The 17,158-nt window shown below is 47.3% G+C and overlaps 1 protein-coding gene across 5 annotated transcripts in view; it reads right to left on the bottom strand.

The window, feature by feature from the left end:
• LOC125747311 (receptor-type tyrosine-protein phosphatase gamma-like) overlaps window positions 1-17,158 on the bottom strand; it is a 182,011-nt gene that overhangs the window by 56,406 nt on the left and 108,447 nt on the right. For all 5 annotated transcript variants that reach the window (XM_049022388.1, XM_049022389.1, XM_049022385.1 and 2 more), the window contains one exon: window positions 2,840-2,935. In XM_049022388.1, the coding sequence (XP_048878345.1) occupies window positions 2,840-2,935 (96 nt within the window). The remainder of the gene's footprint in view (window positions 1-2,839; window positions 2,936-17,158) is intronic.

Raw genomic sequence — 17,158 nt, 5'->3', positions numbered from 1 at the left:
AGGGAGGTCACGCAGCACACAGGGTGACCCCGTCGGCCTGGGGGGCGGGTCAGCAGAGAGCAGCCCTTCCATATTCCCACTGCACCCCGACCCACTGTCCCCTAACAGCCTCTGCTCCTCCCTTTAATATATTCTGTGCTTGGCTGTAAATCCCACCCCACACGAGTCTTTGAAAAGCTTCCACCCGGGGTCTCCGCTCATAGTTCAGTAGGGCCTTCCAAAGCCGCGGGCAGCCCGGTGGCATCTGCAGAGGTAATTTATGTGGAGATGATAATTGACAACGGGGGGTCCCTACTGCTTTTCACCCTCACCTGTTCGCACCCCCTCCATCCCAAAATCACAGATTCGCCAGGCAGCAGAGCTGGTGGACGGCTTTTCATCAAGGCCGACAAAACGCTTGATAGATTCAGGTGAAAATGGACGCCTTTCTGCAGGAGATGAATTAAAGGGAGGCGCGCGAGAGACAGCGACCGCGATTCGGCACTGGCCCAGAGACGGCCTGATTGATAGGGCGACGGGAGCTAGCCCAGCAAATTTATAATCGCTAAACTTCTGCCAATGATGTGCGGGGATCGGGGGGAGGGTGGGGGGACACAGTGTTGAGGACAAATCAGAACTGTGTTGAACTAAAGGTCCACGCAGACGGCAGCATGGAATCAGGGGTTTAATTTAGCAGCTGTGTGCTGGATATGGCTGCCCTGGGACAGCCGGCACTGCAGTGAAAAGTGTGACTGGGGAATTACGGCTTCATTATTAATGTTTGTCTTTTGAAGTCCGTCTCCCTTGAACCTCAACAGGGGGGCTGCATTCTATTCATCTGATGTGTGTATATATGCATGCATGTATGTATGTGTGGATGTATGTATGCATGCATGTATGTATGTGTGGATGTATGTATGCATGCATGTATGTATGTGTGGATGTATGTATGTATGCATGTATGTATGTGTGGATGTATGTATGCATGCATGTATGTATGTGTGGATGTATGTATGCATGCATGTATGTATGTGTGGATGTATGTATGCATGCACGTATGTATGTGTCGATATATGTATGCATGCATCTATGTATGTCTGTAGTTCTCAAACTCTGTCCTCAGGCCCCACAGCCCTGCTTGTTTCCCAGCTATCCCTGCCCTACACACTGCTGATTACCTGGATCAGGTGTGTTCAGTCAATCAGAAGCTGAAAGACAGCTGGGACTTGTGTGTGGGGCAGGGATGGCAGGAAAACAAGCAGGGCAGTGGGGCCCGAGGACCGACCTTGAGAACCACTGATGTATGTGTAGATGTATTTATGCATGCATGTATGTATGTGTGGATGTATGTATGTATGCACGTATGTATGTGTAGATGTATTTATGCATGCATCTATGTATGTGTGGATGTATGTATGTATGCATGTGTATATGTATGCATGTATGTATGTATGCATGTGTAGATGTATTTATGCATGCATGCATGCATGTACACATGAATGCATGTATGTGTGGGTGTATGTATGTATGCATGCATGTATGTGTGGGTGTATGTATGTATGTGTAGATGTATGTATGTGTGGGTGCATGTGTAGATGTATGTATGTATGTATGTATGTGTGGGTGTATGTATGTATGCATACATGTATATGTGGGTGCATGTGTAGATGAATGTATGTATGCATGTATGTATGTATGTATGTGTGGGTGGGTGTATGTATGTATGCATGCATGTATGTGTAGATGTATGTATGTATGTATGCATGTATGTGTGGGTGTATGTATGCATGCATGTATGTTTGCGTGGATGTATGTTTTATTTAGTTTATATATTTTAGTTGTTCAAACATTTCTTCAAAATTATACAAGATATACAAATTATACAACAGTGCTGTGGTAACATTAACCTGTATAACTCATTTTTCAGGAGCTTACTCTATCATATCACTAATCCTAATTAAACTTCCTCTTGCGCAGTGTTTGTCAGCCTAATAAAAGTTAGTTTTGTTTTTTTTTTTTTTTTACAATTAAACAGCCCACGGCCAGATCATATCCATGCGTCAGTGAAAGCTGAGGAATAAGCTAAAAATCACAGAAAAACGGAAAAACAGAAACACAACAGCAACATCAAACATCGTCAGCTAGAATTGATCCAAATATAAAATCTTCTGGAAGCCGTTAATTACTTGGTCTTAAGGTGCTGAAGACCAGCACTATTTTAACTGAAGCACAAAACAAAAATAGCTGTAATATATAATTAAAACAATGGGACTGGTGACAAAAGGTCATTGAGCAGTAGCGAGCGAAAAAGGCACTGAAATTCACTCTCATCTAAAACAGCAGTTTGATAACATCACCAGTGAATGGGAAGATGGTTCTCCAGTATGAGTGTCACCCATCTCCAGTGAAAACTGCTTTGAATGAGTAAAAACAGAGTCGTCATCATTAGCCATCTGCAGGAAAGGCCTGCTTGGTCTTGGCACTGGAACCTTGCAGAAGTGAGATGGCAAAGTATTAAAAGAAAGGTAATGATGCAAGTAAAAGGCCACTTACTGTGGAATCAATGTTGCAAAATGTACTTTTAATCCTGCCGATTCAGATAGACCGGGTGGCCACGTTACCCCCTTATTTTCGTGAAATGACCCGAAAGAAAAATCAACCGGGAGTGACACTCAAAGGTCCCTCGGGAACAAGTTCAAGTGTACATTTTACGTCATTTTAAATGTATAATAAAAAGGTAGTTTAATATATGTATAACATTTGTGTGTTTATATAAAGCATTATATCCCACCTCCAACAAACCAAAAATGCTTCACATTTCTTAGATATTTTGAAGGATTAATGAAGAATGAGCACTGACCTGGAAAAACACAGCCATGGCTGATATGGTTCGCCGCTCCTTAATTGCCATGTTGATGCTTTCAAAATCATCCGAGTTGTACATATAAATTTGCATCTGGAAAGGAGAGAGGAAAAAAATCGAAGGTCACAGCTGGATACTCCGTGTAATTCATAACTTTGAGCAATATAGATTTGTCAGGAGCTGTAGGGGACAGACATATGCATGTGTGCCTTCACGTGCTCAGAAACGCACATGCAGGCCGCAGCAGAAACATCCACAACACACTGGAAGCCCGCCAGTCTGTATGTTACGATGTGCAGAATTTCTGTGGTGGTCTATTTATATTCAGGGCAGTTAGTTGTCTCCATCAGGGGCGGGAACGCCACCCCTCCCTGAACATGCAGATTAGCCAAGGACACACCGCGCTGGGACAGATCTTGCTAGGGGGCAGGATTGACAGTCAGGATGAGGCTGGGACATAGCCAGATTAAGGTCGAGGTTGGGACGAGGCCGGGTCTAGGTCAGGACATTGCCAGGTTGAGGCTGGATCGAGGTCGGGATGAGGCCGGGGTGAGGTTGGGACGAGGCCGGCATGAGATGGGGATATGGCCAGGCTGAGGTTGAGAGTGAGGCTGGGTTGAGGTCGGGATGAGGCCGTAACGAGGTCAGGACATGGCCAGGTTGAGGTTGAGAGTGAGGCTGGGTCGAGGTCAGGGCAAAGACGGAAGGAGGTCGGGACGTGGTCAGGTTGAGGTTGAGAGTGAGGCTGGGTCGAGGTCGGGATGAGGCCGTAACGAGGTCAGGATGTAGCCAGGTTGAGGTTGAGAGTACGGCTGGGTTGAGGTCAGGGCAAGGCTGTAACGAGGTCAGGATGTAGCCAGGTTGAGGTTGAGAGTGAGGCTGGGTCGAGGTCAGGGCAAGGCCGGAACGAGGTCAAGACGTGGTCAGGTTGAGGTTGAGAGTGAGGCTGGGTCGAGGCCAGGGCAAGGCCGGAACGAGGTCGGGACGTGGTCAGGTTGAGGTTGAGATTGAAGCTGGGTCGAGGTCGGGATGAGGCCGGAACGAGGTCAAGACGTGGCCAGGTTGAGGTGGAGAGTGAGGCTGGGTCGAGGTCGGGGCAAAGCCGTAACGAGGTCGGGGCAAGGCCGTAACGAGGTCAGGACGTGGCCAGGTTGAGGTTCAGATTAAGCATGTTGCTATGGTGCACGGGGCCAGTGTGCCGCTTATGAGTCTCGTGATCCACCACGCGCCTCGCCGCTGAGCCGTTGTCATAGTGACACTTCCACGGAATTACGGATAAACGGCAGACAGACTGAACAGCCCCTCGCTTCCTTTAATCAAGCCCAGCAAGGCGGCTTGCGGCAGCCGATGTGTGTAAAGGTATAATCTTTGCAGACAACACCAGACACCCGTCAAGGGGGGTAAGCATGAAGCCAGTGTTCCTCAGAGCACATTCAGCACAGCCATTTTACAGAGGCGGGGAATCTTAAATGGCCGGGAAAAAATGAACTGGCGGGATTGTTTAAAATCATATTAACACTGAAATGCCATCCCAAAGCCGCAGGTTCGCCCCCTGCAGAGTTTAGCTGCTGATAGTAGCATTCAGAATATCAGAACTATCAGACACATTCTGTAGTAATAGAAAAAGCAGAGACCAGACATTGCATTTTGTTCCTGAAATGAACATACCTATACGTAGTGTGTGTGAGTGCGTGTAACATAAATAAAGATGATTTTTCATATGGAATAACCCTGATATCTTACTCACTCTCTCGCCTGGGTTCTATCCATCTTCCATAACTGCATTTCCAGGACAGGCTCACCTGAAGCAGGACGGGCTGCATGGGATGTCAGTCCATGACAGGACACACTCACACACTATCAACAGTTTACAGACCCAGGGTCACCTGCGTGTATTTGTACCGCAGGAGGAACCCCTGGGGGCCAGGAGAAAACATACAAACTCCGAATGCAGAGATCCGACGGGAAAGAAGCCCGCAGCCCGGGTGATACGCAGCTAGCATTCGATCCACGAGCTAACCCCAGCAATCCTTGCAGCTCTGAAATGCATCTGCATTCTTCTAATAGAGGCTGTGTGTTTTATACCACAGAAATAATGCTATGCAGTTTTTGCCTTTCAATAATTAATGGCAGCTTTGGAAATGCTCCTCCCCCCCCCACCACCCTGACCAGTATAAGCAGCTACTGTATATGATGGAAGGATGGATAAATAATAATAATAATAATAAGCGTATTTTTCCAGCGACGATGTGTGAGCACATTGAACACAGGAGACTGCAGACGCACTTAAACAAACAAACGCAGCTTGGATCTCGGTGCCCGGCAGGCTTTTATCTTTCTGTATTAAAAGCGGCACATTTGCAGGCAGACTGCGTCCGGCTGCATTGAGGAATGACACACAGGGACAAGGCGCCCATCTGCATGCAGCCGAGAGGCCCACGGCACAGGTAGAGTCACCTCAGAGCGTCACCGGGGGCTGGCTGCGGTATCTCTGTCCGACCCAGACCCAGACCAGAAGACCAAGACCAGACCCAGACCCCCGAGACCGCGAGGACTACAGTTAGGCCGGCTACTGGTTTTGTGGTTGACAGTTTTGTTTGTTCATAATCGTGTGAGCTAATGCTCTGTGATACAGCAGAGCTCGTGCAGTGATGGGGTGAATCAGAATCCCACAACGCCGGGGTCTGAAAGATTAAGCCAAGTGGCAAATTACTCGTGCAGATATGGCAATAATGTATTCTGCCGCATGAAAGGAGGAGACGGCTATCGGCAGCCTTTACGGAAAGGCGACGTCCGCGCTAATGGGGGCATGAGGCGGGGCGTGATGGAGGTGCCCGCTCCTGCTGAAACTCCCCAGGCCGTCGCAGTCAGCTGACGAGGAGGTACGTGTGCTTCTCTGCCTGGCTGTTACCGAGTCACGCAGCAGCTGTGAGAGGCTGCTCTGCAATTTTCATACGGGGAACGTGATCACTTCAGCTGGAATGCAGGGCTTCCTCCAGCAAAAATAAATGGGTGCATCTTCCCAATTTAGAGGGGGTGGGGGGGACCCATTCTGCAGGTCGTTAAATGCCGTGCAAAGTGACATGAAGAAGAACACGAGGCCTCCGAAACAGCCCAGCACCAAAAACACATCTTTGGACACCAGACTGTTTCCTGGGAAGGAGACTGAGATGAGACAGACCCTGGCTTAAGAGCTGACAGGTTTCTGCTGGAGCCCTTCTCCTTGTCATGTAGGAGAGCTTCAGCATAATCCCGAGAAGCTCAGAGGCTCTGGGGAACCATTAAGAACCAGGAACTTGTTGTGATCACAGAGCACCGTATAGATCACATCACCTTGCCGGCTTACTCAGAGAACTCCTGAGGGAGCGTTGACGAGAAACTTGGCCTCCAATCCAGCTCAAGTATATCAAACAAATAAGAAAATAAAGCTTGGATTCCTACAGGTACCATAGGTCCTGTAGCTTAACAAGTAACACTGACAGTGAAAAGCTGGTGGGCAGGACGGGGGGATGGTTCCCTAATGGACACAAGACGATGTCTACGGGGAAACATGGGCATGGACAATGACATGGCGGGGGGGGGTATTTGTCTTGTGAAATTTGTATATGTAAATTTTTATGTAGTTCCTTTTGAACTTTTGAAATGACTATTCATAAATTCATTCAGGATTATTAATTACTGGATTAGTAATTACTGCTAATTTAGCACTATTTCAGCACACATGTGAGCCCATTCACAGTCTGTCCTCGCCTCACTTCACCTTCATATAGCCGGCCGTCAATTTCGAATTCTGTACTTCAGTACTACACTTGATAGTTTGAGTGCGTAAGCGAATGCACTTTTGCACTCAAAATAGCAAGTTTAAGTACTTAAGTATGTGATTGAAAATCCTAAGTTTAAGTACTGATGTAAGTACGCAAATGTAAATCCCGAGTTTCATGTTATAGTTTGCTGGTGTTTTTTTTCTAAATACAGGTATGATTGAGAACAACCTAATTATTTTATTTTGATTTATAGTGACTTTTTTGTCTTCTATGGCTATTATTAACTAATCGGAAAGAGTAATTAATTATTTTAGGCCACTGTAGTCTGGCCAGTTAGTAAATAATGGCCTCTCAAATGCAATATAGAAAACTAAGATTATAACACCCCGGGTGTGGCAGTAAATCAGCAAGTGCTTCCACTAGTCATTACAATATTAATAATTCATTCATTATGTTTTTCACAAACATGAAATATTCTCAGTTAAATGTACAGAGTAATAAAAAATTGTCAATAACAATGTAACGATTATTTCTTCGAGATGGGTATAGCAGAGAACTTGAGTTTGCCCTTTGGGTATAAGTTTTAATGATACAAATAAAAACTCGCCCCCCATTTACTGAGGCAGGTACCGGCATCATCCTGGTTCAATCCCCAGGGAGAGCATATACATTGTAACCCTTCCTTATAATTCATCATCTGAAGACCTGGGCAGACCTGCTGGTCAGGGCAAGCGATGTGGCCTTGGCCCTCATTGCCCAGATTCGAAGTCCACGCAGAAGAGCAGCATTCTGTAATCTATCTAAGAAGACGGCCCCTTTTTTAGAGACACCCTGTACCCTCCTTTAGTGTGCGGACATCAAACACGGAAAACAGCGGCGTGAGCAATGGGACCCAAGAGCGATGCTGACGGGAGTGATAAGCGGATTGGCCGATTCAGACGGCGTCCAGACGGCGTGGCCCCCGGCGGCTGGCGGAGTGAAACGGGGGCCCTCCAAAGGACACTGCCCCCCCCCAGTCTCAGCAAGAAAATAAAATAAAACTGGTTGCAGCTTCAGAACAACAAACACTCCACTTTTATTACCATTCTGGTCACTATAAACGCAATGACTCCCCATCGCCATGGGAGCTGACACCGTCATCTTTGCCCCTCCTTCTTTTCGGGTTTTGCAGGAGTGCGCATAGTGGACTTCAGGCTTTGAATGCCCAGGGCCTCCTTGCCCTCGGGGGTCACCCCCCCCCCGGCCCTCTCCTGGGTCACTGCGTTTGATATCTGGCTCCCAACATCTCGACATTGTCGTCTAAAAATACCCGACTTCCTGCAAATCGACAGGAAGCAGGGCTGGGGGCGGCCGGCCCTCCCGCCAACTGAACCGTACGGCAAAAAAAAAAAAAACAATAAACATCCGTTAGCAATAACAAAGAGACAAAGAGCCGCCTAGTTGACTAATTAAAATTAATCAGCTGCTTCCCGTCTTCCTCTGACTGGAGGCAAACTGCAATCATTTGTTGTCCGTCTAAGTGTTCAAGGAGAAACACACTGACCATCTATCTCAATTCAGCCGTCCCTAACTACATTAGCCAATTAGCTTCTCCCCTAGGCTAATTTTAGTCATTATTGGCAGAGCCAATCTGCTCCTCAGACTGCACTCACATAAAGCTTCCTGTTGCTCAAACAGCAATTATCAGGTCGTCCTGACGTTTAAAAATGGCCGCTTTCCACTATAAATTGAATAAATAATAATGGTGCTGGTGCTGCTATTTAGAGCAGAGCTGTGGCCCTTACAGCTCGACGCAGCACTTTCTGTCTGCTCCTTCGGTCTGCCGCGGGTTTTCCAGTGCCAGCTTCTGACTGGTGCCACATCACAGGAGACTGGGAATGACCAGAGGGCGTTTTTACTAACTGCACGGGCCACCGGCAGGTACGACCCGGAACAAGCAGCGCGGCCGAACATGACAGCGATTTTACCCTCCGGGTTCATAAAGGCTGAATAGCGCCGATACTCTTGTGTGTGGGGGGGGGGGGGGGGGGCAGGGGCCAGTCCGCCGCATGACAAAGTGGATTACCAGGCTAGCCCAGACGCTACTCCCAGCAGGCACTGGGGCAGAGAAGGAGCGAGGGAGGCAGGGAGAGACTCCTCTTTCTGGGCCGCCGTACAACATTCTCAGACGTGAGGGATTGGAAGCGCTTTATGCCAACACTCAAACACTCACACCGGTGCGGTCGGCACGGATGTCAAGGCTTTTTCAGGAGAACCCCAAGCCGTGCCAAATATAGCCCCTGTAAACCAAGCCAAACTACACATTCTTGGTGGTGCGTTGCTTGAAATGTGCGTAGGCTGATGAAATTTCCCTCATGTTGCAGCCATTCATATCTCTCTGTCAAATGAAAGCATCATTTAAACTCCCCTGCTTTAACCCTAAAAGAGTGAACAGGCGAGCTGGAAACGCACACAGGCCCCTAGTCCAGGCAAACAGCACCGTCAATTTTATCTGTTGTTATTCTCTGATATCTGCCCCCTACTGGTCAAGGGGTCACTGCAACGCAGCACTAAAGGTCAGCATGAATTCGCTGACCATTTCACTCCCGCCGATACTGCGGATGTGCAGAACAGAAGCCCCCACACCTGCCTCGGAAACCGCTTCATTTTTCATTGTGTTAGATCTGAGCAACTAAGCCCATATATTGATTTCTGCAGTTATTCCTTTAAAACAACAGCCATCAATGTCTGGAGGGAGACAAACGACGGTTGGCACCACAGCGGACCACTTTTCAAAGATTTCCTATGCCTCCGCTGTACTCCTCTTGTCCTACCTCCATTTGACCGGGCTCCTCTGCACCTAACCCTAACCCCCCCCCCCCCCCCCCCCAACATCGTGTCGATAAAATCTATACCCGAGCTCTGAGCGAAGTAATTTCAATCGGCGCCTCTTACCCAGCCTAAGGACGCAGGAAAAGGAATCTAATATGTGTTATACACTTTAAAACATCCGCGGGAGAAGGGGTGTGGACAGAAGACACTGCTGCTGACTTCGAGGAGAGCATCTCAGGTACATAGTCTCTGGCACTCTTAATATAAATGATAATAATGGTACACAGGCACAGAATTCCAAGTGCCAGAGGATGTTTCTGTTTCTCTACCAGAAAGTTTCCTGGATGAAAAAATGTAATATAAACCTAGCTGTCGGCCGACCCCCACTGGATGTTAACGTGAAGCTGACTGGATGGGTGTTACACGGACGTGCTGTTGTCCTTATCATGAACTGTATGGGGGGGGGGGGGTTTCGATAACCCTCAGACATGTGAGCTCCGCAGCTTTGGAATGAGCCGTTCAGCTCGTAAATCCTGCTCGGCACTTTAAGAGCGCAGCTCAAAAAGCCATTTGCATCTCAGGGACATGACGGCCAAAAAAAAAATCCAACAGCAACAAATGAGGGCTGAGAAGGGAAGATCGCGGCCGAGCGACTGCGTGCACAGCCTGTTTTACACGCAGAGGAACAGGGCGACTCCTCAGCGCACTCTCCCAATCCGATTCATGTCCCTGCTTCTGTCAGAACGCCAGTCTGCCCAGAGAGAGACAGAGGGAGGAGAGAGAGAGAGAGTTAGGGAGAGAGAGACTGAAAAATAAGACTGAACGCAGGAAACAGTCACTGCCGTGACACGGAGAGCTTTTCAGCCGTTCGTATCACTGCGCTGGGACCTTACTGGCCGCCATAATTATGCTAACATGTAAACACTGTATCAAACTGGCATTGTGGCAGATGTGTGTGAGTGCATGTGTGCAGGGGATGCTGTCCAAGCAGATATGGGTGAAATATTTCAACAAACAATATTCAGATTTAAGAGAGGAAGCGTAACCTTCTGTTGTTTAACAATGACCGCCATTGGTCGTGTTGATGAGATGAGCGTATATAAAAATGGCAAACGTCACAGGGGGAGATTAAAATAAATGTGCGTCCAGGATTATAGAATGTCAAGTGGGGAGAGCGCTTCATCTCGGCCTCGCCATGAATGACAGCGTTACTGTGTGCCGGATCACACCCTTTGGATGTCACGCTAGGCAGAGTGTAAATTCCACAGCAACGCCTCCGACCCACAGGGTCACCAGAGCCAGCCACGTGCAGAAACTGGCTTTTACGAAAACGCCGATGGCTCATTGGTCCAGGTGACAGGCCGGCAGGAAGGAAGCGGCCGTCAATATCAAACAAAAAGCACGACAGAATCATGACCAAGTTACCCCACAAAATGCAGTCAATGCCGAATGTATTTTCAGCTGGACTTTCATGAAGTTTGCAGCTCCTGGCCACAGTAGGTTGGATCAGGAGCAGAATCGCGGAGTCTCACACCCAGTAATCTACTTCATGACCTTACGCAAAAAAAAGGTTCTGAAAGCTACTGTTGACAGTCTTTGTGTCCAGTGCATTTCACCAAATAGTGTGATATGTTTATTCTTTTAAAATGTAAAAGCTAGACCATACACTAATTGAAGGAGGGGTCATGGATTCCTATAGCTGCATTCAAAACCGGCTTTAACGCCTCACAGAATTTCTGCTTCCTTGATAAGTTTCCTTCCCCCAGGTATTGCTTTGCAAAAAAAAAAAAAGTAACTTTATTGCTTTCGAGAGAACAGAAAACATTCCTCTCATATCTGCAAAGAGATTATTAAAAATCGGCGGAGAGCCGAGCACAGGACCGGAGGGACGGTAGCTGGACCTTTGACTGGACAGATGCGCTCTCTCGCTCGTCGAGGCCTCAGGATGGAGGATTAAACCCTGACGTTACAGCATGACATTACGGCGTGAGTGTGCTACTCGCTTTTCAAAGGGATAGGCAAATATATAAATAAAATACAATAAAATATAAATAAATTAACAAATATGAGAAAAAAGTCGAAAGAGTCAGAGGCTGGTCGGCCATCAGTTATTTTTGAAGGTTTAATGGATCACGGCTGGGAAGAGGAGCAGGACGGCGGCAATGTGAACGCGCTTAAAAGAGGGAGCTAATCCACTCGGCGGCGGTCCTCACTGCCCTGCCGCAACAGCAGCAAACAAAACGAGATGCCCCCTGAAAAATACCAGCTACGTTAATCGACTGAAGGGTCCCCATTTTCTGCATTTTTTGGTTTTTGCTTTGAAGGGGAGTTTGGTTATACCTGAAATAATCGGATGCGGCCTGGTTTTTAAAAGCCTGTGAGTCAGAGATGCCTCATTACCAGAGAGAGTGTGATGGTGCACATCTCTAAAACCCTTTCCTCTGTGCCCTCAGTGCACCTCTATCTGCACGAGTGTTTACATGCATCTTGTGAAAGCCAGTCTGCACAAAGAGGCTCATAAAACAGAGGGGAGGCGGCAACAAAAATACAAACCAGTCGATTCGGCGTAATTAACAGCAAAATGCTGCATAAGGATTCCCACAATGCATTGCACCACAAGCAGAACGGGTCATCAGGAGCTACGGTCAGTGTCCAGTGGCCTAGTTTACTGTTAAAGCAGCTTAACGAAAAACAATATGTGAAAGTGGTTATGTTAGCCGAACTGAGTAATGCTGCATAAGAGCGCAGGCCAGCAGCGTTTTTGTTCTTATGATTAACTGATTCTGGTTGTACAAAAAGCTGACCCATTATGCAAAGGTACAATTATATTTAACTATATTGGTCACATACTGTGGCACAACTGTGAAAATTGTTTAGCTCAGCTAGGGTATGCTACTGTCAGACTCGTGTGGAGTTTGCAAACATTAAAGAACATGAGAATGGATTCCTGCCTTTGATTTGGGTCAATAACAGATGCAGCTGCAAAGCGCGGAGCTGTTTTCCGCTACATTATGTACACACAAAAGGTGCGGCAGGTAGCATGAGGCTTCGGCACAGCTGTGTCACCTGAAGGCCCACAATCAAGGCCCACAATCAAGGTCCACAATCAAGGGGAGGTTCTGGTTCCCCCATCAAGGACGGTACCCTCTGGAAGAGCTCCATCCATACGGTGCGTGGTCTTCACATGTAACTGGGTTCATGCGTGACCGGGCACACAACTGGGAGCAGCATTCAGTCTTCGCTAGAGATGACGGGAGAGAGCTCTCCTGCGCACGAGTCTTTTATGATTTTCAGGTCCACTGTGATACATCTTGGCTCCTTACCAATCTCAGAGGACTCGTGTCTTCGGTTTACTTTAATGCATTTCCAGCTAAAGGAAATAGAAACTATTAGCGGATGCCATTGCAGACGGTGGTGCAAAGCAGGGTCAGCTTACTGCTCCCTAGAGGTGGAGATTTCAGGTCCAGAAAGTACAAATCCAGTCCAGGATTTTGTTTCAACCAACCAGTTCAGTACTCTGTGACTTGTGGCTCTTTATACTCAACTGATTGGTTGAAACAAAATCCTGGTCTGGATTTGTTCTTTCTGGACCTGAAATCTCCACCTCTGCTGCTCCCCTACTTGCTTTCGCCTTAACTGCCTGCTAAACAATATCTACATGCTGTGTCACTTTCCCGTCCGGCTGCTGCTTAGCTAAGAATTCATTTTGTAACCTTACTGGTCACAAGGTCGTAATACTCTCACGATCTCCAGTCTGCCAGACAGCATTGCTAAAGTGTCCAGACCATTCCATGCTTTCCGTCTGTACCTTTTACAAGGACGTACTGCAGTCTGTAAGAACGGCGGCGTCCAATCAAGAACGAGTGGGGAAAAGCAAAAGCAAGTTTGGACACATATTGATAGCTTAAGTGCTCCAGTGAGAGAGCTTTTTAAACGGATGGGAAATAAGGGCATTAACAAGGGTAAAATAGTAGCCGAAGATATTCTCCCTTTTTCGGGATAAAAGCCCAAGCCTATTCAGGAATTGCTAGCTAGGTAGGAGGGGCGAAGATGGGTATGAAAATGAAAACTAAAGAGCGTTCTGAGGAAGTTAGTGTCACTAAAATGCAGAGTAGGAAAAGGGTAAAAACAAACATGGAAGGGTGTAGGCATCCACGTAAGCACCACAGGCCGTAAAAGACTGTCTACCATCATTTATCACCCGTTCCAGATGCAAGGACGCTAAGCCTTAAAAGGGAAAGTCCAGGCAAGGAGATCATCTATGGGTGGCCACTGAGGTCTCCAGAATTCAGCTGAAGGTGCCTTCTAACCAGAACATCAGACTCTTTGCGTAACACTGGCCGCTGTCATCAAGCCAAGAAGGAAGCCATTGCTCAAGAGTCATGGCAACGCTCTCCGGCGTTTTCCAGACAGCAGGAACCTGTTGAATCTATAATGTGGGAACAGATTTTTGGACAGAACAGACCCAGATGCTGGCCTTTTTTGGCCATAATGCAAAGCTGAGGCCAGAGACTGCAATGTGGAGACTGAAGGAAAGACATCAGTCCATCCAGCCATCCTCTAAGTGAAAGGAAAAACAGATAAATCAAAATGCATGAAAATATATAAGGCACTTCTTTCAGTCTGATAGGAAAAAAGCACAAAACCTGAATCCACTGAAGAGCATCTGCCTTTCAACAGTCCTTGACAATGTTGGGGAACAGTGGCAAAATCCCAACATGGACCCCACTGAGAATCAATGGCACAATCTGAAAACCGCAGCGGATATTCAAAGCCAATGCGCCGCGCTCAAAAAACAACAAACTGTTGTTGTACAAAATATGGCTCAGGAATACATTACTGTGTTGAGTGATAAATTTCTGAGCTTTGCACACTGATAGCTAATTTCTTAAGATGCTTGTGCATGTGGGCTTGCAGTAAAATGCTGATTGGGGAAAGACACACAGGAATGCTCTGTAGTGCTTCTAGAGGGCCTGAATCTTTTTCCGAGCCACTGTACAGTTTCCGCTACGCTTCTGCTCCAGCCAGAATGTGAACCGGGCTGAGCAAAGTGCCATAAAGACAACAACGATCCTAAGATCCTCAGCAATAAACAAGTGAGGATCCAGGCTCCGTGGCACATGAGTGTTTCACGTCCACATTGGGTCAAAGCAGCATCACCCGGGGGATCCTAATCCATCCTCATCGACGTCTGCAGGAACAGGGCCGCTAGATACAGGGCCTCCTGGCATGCGGGTGCAATGCGGTGAAAGAGCAGCAAAAAGGATAAGGATGAAGGAAGACATGCCCCTTAAAGAGTGACTTACTATGGGCAAATGCTGACTGTTAACTGAGCAAAGAGACAAACAGAACCTTCATGGCTGCTTCCTGCAGCACTAAAGCTGGGTTCTCTCTGTCACATGTGGGAGTTCAAGTCCAGGGCCACTGGCCCTGAAAAGCGAAGGCCAGTCTCGCTCTGCCGGGGAACTCTCGCCCAGATACACAGCAATTATTTAATGTTCAGAGTAATTTATCCCACAACATCCCCCCAACACAAATAAATCTAACTTGTGGCTTCGTTCCGTCACACTGATACAAGCATGAATAAGAAATAAATGTTTACAGAGAATTATAGCAAAGGTTTTTTTCTCCTCCTAGGGTACACGGCCTCTGGCTGCTGTGGCGAATGGCTGTAATTGGGCCGGATGCCTGAGAGAGCAGCTGGGGTGTATAAACAAGCAAGCAACCTGTATGCAGTCATTTGGTTTAATCATTATAATGGGTTTTGAAGGTATACTGATTTTTTAAAAAATCAAAAAAAGAATATATGCAGTAATACTAATAATTAATAATAAAAAAAATAATTAACTGGATTCCCTGTCCACAAGTACTTTGGTTCACAAAGCAGTCAGTGATTCATTAAGCATTACATTAGTCAGGAATACGCCTTTGGCCCTGAGGGAGACGCCCATTCAGAGGTTTATTTCTCTGCTGTGAAACAGTTCGGCATCCTGGAAAGTAATATCCTGGTTACAGCAGCATTTAGAGCAGGGCGGCCAGTCTTATCCGCAAAGGGCCGGCGTATATGCGGCTTTTTGGGGTAACCTTTAGGTCAGCTGCTCAAACCCAGGTGTGAATTCAGCCAATCAGTCCTCTAATTAGTGATCTAATTATGCAGCTTCAACAAAAACCTGCATACCCACCGGTCATTTCTGGATAAGATTGCCCACCCCTGATTTAGAGGGTCCGGATCATAGGGCCCCCTGGCCGTGAATGATTATATCTGCAAGAAGTACAAACGGGCCAGAATGCAGACACGACACAGCAAATGCCTGACTGAGACCCCTTAGAGGCATGTGTGTCTGTGTGTCTGTGTCTGTGTGTGTTGGGGGGGGGGGAGAAGCAGCATACGTGGTCCCATCACCTGTGTTAATTTATTCCACGCTGCTTATCACAAAACTCTGAAGCCTTTCTGCATTGCTACACCACCATTTTTCACAGAACATGGGCGACACGCGGTCCGGGCCCATTTACGGTCAGGGCAGGGAAGTAGGGAAGTAGGGAACGGTTGAGGACTATGATTGGTGAAATAATGGACAAGGAGAGCAGGTCTGCTGGCACCGAAACAAAACCTGCTGCCCCCACTGTTGACGAGAACCCCCTTCCTGGGGAGGCAGGATGCGTTGCTGGGGATTTGGTTCTCAGAGGGGTCTGCCTGAGAACGTGAGTGGTGATTGTGGAACAAACACTAGGATGGAGGCCAGGAAGATGGATCTCCATGCACGGACAATGTATATTATGATGATGGTGATGATGATGAACAGCATGCATAGCTTTGGGGGGGGGTCATTTTAATTTCATTATTTCATTAGAATTCATCCATTCGTGTCTGTTGTCTGTTTCACAGACCATCTCCTTCACATCTTAAGCCTACAGGGGAGCGATAAAGCTGTAAATGTCACAGATACGCTGCGGAATTTTGACAGGCGATGTGCAGGTGATATATGTCAAAATCAGGAGCCTTGCCACCCCCCCATAACATACTTAGCATATTAAGCACCAGTTAGCAAGTTAAAACAGCAGGTGTGAAACTGCGAGCCTCCATTAGCTCGCTTTGTTCAGAGGGATTATTAAGGAGAATCGCTAAATGGCATGACTTGCAAGACATAACTCACTTATCCGAAGGACGCGGCCCACTTGAGGAAACCGCCTAGGAACGGACCTGATCTACATCTCACTACGAGGCTCTAACATTTGTTCATACAATCTTGATATATTATACATGATTTTAGCTACATAACATGTTAAATAAGGTGACGGTAGTTTCTTTAACGAGAAAGACATGCAGGCTTTGTGATACCACTTACACTAAAATACGTGTCCCCAATGCGTCCTCACCACACAGATCATCAGCTGTCTCTCCTGCTACACATCAGGAGTCATCAGCCCAGGAAATGATGTCACAATTTAGGAAGCACGTTTTGTCAGGGTCACCAGGTCCCTCGCGTCGCGTCGTCAGTAATACCTTCTGAAGCAGGGCTGGGTTTCTTTGATCGCTCCCAGACGTGTCTTTGGCATACATGTCCTACAGCACATATGGCACACGGCAGCCGTCCATCACTCAGCCGGCGGGCAGCTTGGTGTCGCGAGGAAACGAGCGTGTGCGGAGGGAGGCGGGAAAAATGTAGATACTTATAATAATAATCCCCAAAAAATGCTAAGGGCGGCGGCTTTGTTCTGCCACCTGAGACCTTTGCATGTT

Source organism: Brienomyrus brachyistius, chromosome 8 (assembly GCF_023856365.1).
Source record: "Brienomyrus brachyistius isolate T26 chromosome 8, BBRACH_0.4, whole genome shotgun sequence".
In the NCBI taxonomy this organism is placed as follows: domain Eukaryota; kingdom Metazoa; phylum Chordata; class Actinopteri; order Osteoglossiformes; family Mormyridae; genus Brienomyrus; species Brienomyrus brachyistius.
The sequence above is the reverse complement of the archived record's forward strand: the minus strand, read 5'-3'. Positions and strand labels throughout refer to the sequence as shown.